Here is a 6,112-nt window from a genome sequence, read left to right as displayed (position 1 = left end):
ACTTAACCACAGCTTATGTTTCATTATTCTTCAGTTCTTTTGCTTTCCTAAGCTTCACCTGTACTACTTTTTAAAATACATTTCTTTAAGCAGGGCGCAGTGGTGCACACCTGAAATCAAGAGATTTGGGAGGCTAAGGCTGGATGAGCAGAAATTTGAGGCCAGCCTCAAATTTAGCACTATGAAACTGAGTGTGGTACAAAGCAACTTGGTGATATCCTGTCTCAAAAATTAGAAGGGGCTAGGGATGTAACATCCCTGGGGGTTCAATCCTCAGTACCAAAAGAAAAACATTCATCTAAGCAACCACCCTCAGCTTTCACCAAAAGCAGTAGTTAAGGTGTAAATTTCACATTAAAATACATGCAAATGTAAGATCACATATCCTTGTACTTAAGACAAATGATATCTAGTCAGAGGCAACACCTCCCAGAACAGTTTTTCTTTTTTTAAGGCTTTAAAAACATACCTAAAAGAAGAATCCTTAGCCTACCCAAGGTTATTAGAATGATCACACCATCCCCGCGCCTAATCTTCAGCTCCAGCATAATAGTTCAGGTTCTAAATGACTTCACATATATGCTGAAAACACTGAGATGCACAAGATCTTCCATTTCTACTTTGTTTTCCTTTTGTATTCAGTGTATATGACAAGTACTCCCCATTATATCTAACTAGGATAGCAGCCAAGAATAGACGCCTCTCAAAGTTTAAAAGGCAATCTGAATCCAACTACTTCTAGGAAGAGGACTTTTCACTAATACATCTGAATCTGAGTGTTTTTTGTTTAAAACAATCTAAGGTATGCACACCCCAAATTTGCTTCAGTACATTTTTTAAGAACAAATCACTGAGTGTAGTCATTTCTAAACTAAATGAAATCTCAAGTTATTTCTTAAAAGTATGATTAACTAAATACTGCTACTCTCATAAAGGGATTCAACTATACTCACTTTTTAAGGTAGTTTCTTCCTTTCCAATGGAACAATCTTTATGAAAAAAAGACTTTAGCGAATCTGACTGTTCTGCATGGAAGAAAATGAAAAAACATTTTTTCTTCATACCACATTTACCAATTTAGGGATTAATTAGAATTCTTCACAAACTGGGGACATAGCTCAGAGGCCCTGGATTCAATCCCCAGCACCATAAAATTTTTGAAAATAAAACTAATTGTGGAAGGCCCTTTATAGTTAATTGATAACCCACTTATGGAAAAGAACTAACAAAAGGCCAACAATTTGTTTTTAACTTTAACAGATTATGTATACTTAAAAGGTTTGAGTAGTTTTTAAAAATCAGAATATGAATAGAAAAACTGAAGGAATTTCACTACTCATACATTACTTAAAAATTATCACTTATCAGGAACCACTAAGTTTTCAGGGGAAAAACACAAATAACCAGCACATTTTAACCTCAGTGAGAATGTATTTGAGGGTCAGGGTTACACACACATGGGCAGGGCAAACTGTACATTTTTAACTATACCCTGAATTATCCTTTAGGTCATATAAATCAAAATCACATTTTTATGCACATAACAAACTATGCACATAAAAATCATTTTAGCTGCCAAATGACAAAACTGAGTGACTATCCCTTCTCATTCAGTGGTCCCTGTGACATCATAGAGGAAAAACCCTCCCACAAATGCACATTTCACTTGACCTCACAACTAGTTATATAAATTATTACTCTATATTAAATTTCACATAAGTCTGTTCATGAAATTGAGCCTTCTAGCTAAAATACTCGTTTTCAATGAATCATTCAAAATTATATCCTTGTAATTCAAAAGGCAAACTGCTGACCTATTCCTTATTTAAAAATTGCTTACCATAATTTTTAAAAATAATTTTCAATAGAGAATTAAAGGCAAAAGTAAAAATCTGACTTCTACCACCCCACTCTTAATATTCCTTTGATCAGAATTTGATACAAAGATTTCCCCCTAATATCAAATGTATTGTTAACTACCTAAACCATTTAACAGACTAAACTTTGAATGTTAAGATTTCTGAAGATTCATAACAAAATGATTACATAGCCAACTGACATTTTAATTCTATGTATGAGCAAGGGTAGATGCTTTTTAAAAGCAATCAAAGAATACTATTCTAGGCCTATAAGTAGTTCCAACTACTTTACAACAATTGGCATAAAAATTAGAAAGTTAAAAATCAGCAAATGGAAGATCAAAGTTTATTTACTACCTGCATACAAAAACATATTGCACATCAAACAACCAAAATCAAAAAAAAAAAAAATTTTTTTAAAAAGGAAAAGGGGAAAGATACTCTACTGAAGACTAACATGTAGTTTATACAGAACAAACCTTCTGGAAATTGATCTTTTCAGTAGTTCAGGTTATGTCTGATGGACATGACTAATTCAGCTTAGTGTTTTAACTAAAGCTATGTTTGATTTTTAAATACTGTACACTTTAATAAATAAATCAAACAAAGCCTCAATGTAGGAACAGTCACTGCCAATTTCACCCAGTGTCCCTGCAGATGAGCGTTAACAAATGTCTTCCAGTGGTCTGCAGATTTTCTTCAACATAAAGCATTTTAAAAAACACATTAAAACAGACCAGTTTCCAGACTAAACTAATGAAGAAATTACAATTCAGTGCAAAATATTTTAGACTGCATTTCATTCTAGGTTTCCTCAGGTGAAGAAGTGGTTGCATATTATTAAAAATGTAACAAAAGCAGCTAATGCTTTCATAAAGAATATTACGTTAGGGCACCCACCCCACCCACCTCCCCCATCTCTGCCATATTTTGAAAACAAAATAACATTTCCTATAGCCAGCAACTTTTTTTAATGTTACATATACTATTCTCAAGGCACATCTGATGATATATTTTATAACACAGTAGGTGTCAAAGTATGTTTAACATATGATTTCTTCAGGATCCCTCCCCTTTCTGAATTCCAAATGGAGGAACTGAAAGTGCGATGTAAAGACTGGCGATCCATATTCTATCTTTGGCAAGCTTGTACAAGCACTATTGTAAATGTAATGTAAAAGAACTGTAAACTAGGAACTTCTTCAGTTTATGAAACACCATTCAGGACTGCTGATTCTTGAGTGTTCTCTTCTTTTAAGGTATTAATCTTTTCTTCTCCTGGAGTACGCTGCAGCTTAGTAATTTCATCGCCAGAAGCACTAGTTGGGCCATTTATTGCCTTTTCTGAAGGACCATGCTCTTCAATCACATCTTTTGCCTGCCAAAGGGAGACAACTTTTTCAACTTCTTCATAAATGAAATCTATAGCTGAGGAGGAAGAAAATATCTACATATACATTAATTAGCTGATGAAATAAAAACTTAAATTTTGTATGCCATAGTAGATCAAAGAATTAAAAAGTTCTTAAAATTTAAAACAAATACCAGTATATTCCACTCTCTGGGTCTGTCAACTCAGAATCTCTAGTACCTATGAGTGCCCAAACCACAACAGTATGCATACTACTTAATGAAAATTATACCTAATTTTATTTTAAATCACTGGAAAATTCACCATGTAAATGAATAGAAACAAAAAAAAAATCCTAAGAAAATCATCACTCACCTTTTTGTGAAAGTCAAATCAAATTTCTGACAGCACTTAAAAGAATTCAAACTTTAAAAGTTTATATCAATTACTGAAAAGAGTGATACAACTTTTTGCTCATCAAATGAAGCAAATCGCTATACCCACATTTTGGGCAGACTGAAATTTATAAATGCTAAAAAGTTCTAGCTGAAAAACAGTTCTAGCTCAAGCATACATATCTTTAGTTACCTGGGGCCAAGAAAAAAATTCAAAAGAGTTCTTTACCTAAAAGAATATTTATCTAATTGGGGGAACAAGTGATCATACAATAAAAAGAATAAATAAATAATAAAGCTAGACCATAGAAAGGGAAAAAAAAAACAAAGAGAAAAAAACCAAAAAAACAAACCAACAAAATAAATAAATAAATAAATATTTTTTTAAACCCTACAGGTTAAAGTCTCCTTACCATTTCTTTCTTGTTTTTAGCCAAAGATTCCCTTGGGAGGTTTCTTTGTCTGCTCTGAGACTCAGCTCTAGAAATATAATCTGCAACTGTGACTGTTAAAGATGAGAAAAAAATTACAGGTGTTGAAAAAATACTTCTAAAATTTATTTATGGATAAAGAGTAATTCACTATTAAAATAAACTAATGGTGGTTAACCCAATTTCAAAATGTTAAGCTGGGTACCACCTTAAACTAAAAACGAAGCTTGAAAAATGTGCCTATGATTTTAGTGCTGACAAAAGAATTTCAAGCTGGAAATTGAGGAAATCTGAAGTCCTCTTTCCCGAGAATCCAACTCTTTCCTTCTGGATTTAATCTAAGGCTGTGGGGCATCTTTGGTATATAAACCCACAACCAAGAATTAGTAAATTCTCATGCAGTGTGGTGTTCTACGCTCAAACGGGTGTTTGCAGTTATTAGTAGGAAGAAAATGGGTAAATTTGGTGCAAATCCTGTGGTTGTATACTTAACTTTGCAAATTTCAAAAGATTTACTCTGTGTAACTATGGTATCCAAGTGTGATATTTTGTGATCCCATCTTAATGTTTCAAAACAGAAACTATTCTGATTTAACAATCTGATTTCCTGGTTTAAAAAAAAGTACAAGCAAGCTAAAGATGACAAACCACCACTCTCAAGACGTGAACATTGCTCAGGATTAATAAAGGAGCCAAAGTGAAATCAGTCACCACCTCCCCCTCCCCGCTTTGTCAGTCTTGCTAGGGAGCAATTGAAATGTGTGTGTGTGGCGAAGAAGCAGAATTAGTGGATTAGTAAAGAACTAACCCAATAACCCTAATACTGACTGGCATGCAATAAATGACTTCTGTTCTATAGATTTGGTGAACTAGACTCATTTTGTATCTCAATTTTTTCTCAACAAGAACTTCAAACTGAGAAATCACTGATTTGAAGAAATGTCAAAAAGAAAAAAAAAGAAATAAAAAAAAAAACAGGGCTCTTTGAAATAATTATTTTCTATCACAAAATGTTTCAGGAAATCCCAGATATATTAAAGTGTGTATTTCAAATTATGAGAGCAAGTTAAGTATGTAAAGAATGAAAATAAGTGAATTTTAAAATTGCTTAGAGTCCCTAAATATGTAGAGTACTAATACATCAATTATATGGCGCTAACTAAATCATTTTGATAGAAGCTGGATAGCAATTACGATATCTTTTTCTTAATTATGAATTATTCACTGTACTAAGATTAAAATCCAAGAACTTTATAGGAAATAAAAGAATCATTTAAAAAGCATGAAAAAAACAACTTAGATCCAAGCATATATCATTTATTAGAAAACCACTAGAAGTGAAGTCTAAAACTCTCTCTTTCCTTCCAAATTACAAGAAACTCACTATGCATATTTTAAATATTTCAAAATAGTTTTACACTTAAATTCATTGCTGATGAATTTATAAACATATTTTGTAATAATTTACAATTTTGGTGACAGGGATTTTTTTATTAGTCTATATTTCATTACTTCTATATATATGGTAACAAAATGATTTTCAGACTTATTCTAGCCATAGTCTGTGGAGCAGCACAATGAACATTTTCTGTTCCAACAGTTCTGGCTTTAGTAAAACCTAGAAAACTCATCATGAAAACTCAACTTAAGATTCTACTAAACACAAAGGAATACTGTTAAATTTATATACATCTTGAAATAATTCATTAAGTCCTCTCATCCACTACATATACAGATAAAACAATATACTTTAAAAAGTTATGAAGAGGCACTTAAGCTGAAGTGCTCCCTCCCTTATCCCCCTAAATCAAAGTAAGCCAAAAGAAACCTTATTTTTTTCTAAGGAAAACCTGTTCGAAGCCAATCCTTCTAACAGAAGGGTCCTTAAGTATTCAATACATACTAATATCTTTTCACAATTTATGTAGTATCATTTGGATTCGAGTTTCCTTTAAGGGAGTCCAGAAACTGATGGACAATCATAGGACTGTCATATTCTAACTACATTAAAAAAAAAAATGTTCAGTGCTTACTTTATACCAGGTGTAATAAGAAATTTTGAGCAATCGAGAATAA

General features: G+C 32.4%; 1 protein-coding gene across 5 annotated transcripts in view; it reads right to left on the bottom strand.

The window, feature by feature from the left end:
- Positions 1-2,191: 2,191 nt before the first annotated feature.
- The window catches only part of Fxr1 (FMR1 autosomal homolog 1), a 69,133-nt gene continuing 65,212 nt past the window's right edge, over positions 2,192-6,112 (bottom strand). For 4 of the 5 annotated variants that reach the window (XM_046466826.2, XM_046466827.2, XM_046466829.2 and 1 more), the window contains 2 exons: positions 4,019-4,110; positions 2,192-3,237 (listed from right to left, as the gene is read on the bottom strand). In XM_046466826.2, the coding sequence (XP_046322782.1) occupies positions 3,067-3,237; positions 4,019-4,110 (263 nt within the window). In that variant the 3' untranslated portion in view covers positions 2,192-3,066. The remainder of the gene's footprint in view (positions 3,238-4,018; positions 4,111-6,112) is intronic. The other variant, XM_046466831.2, reaches the window with a different exon arrangement.

Source organism: Marmota monax, unplaced genomic scaffold (genome assembly GCF_021218885.2).
Source record: "Marmota monax isolate L192 unplaced genomic scaffold, Marmota_monax_Labrador192_F-V1.1 WCK01_AAM20220418_F8-fsc00074, whole genome shotgun sequence".
Taxonomy (NCBI): domain Eukaryota; kingdom Metazoa; phylum Chordata; class Mammalia; order Rodentia; family Sciuridae; genus Marmota; species Marmota monax.
This window is presented reverse-complemented; position numbering and strand designations above follow the sequence as displayed.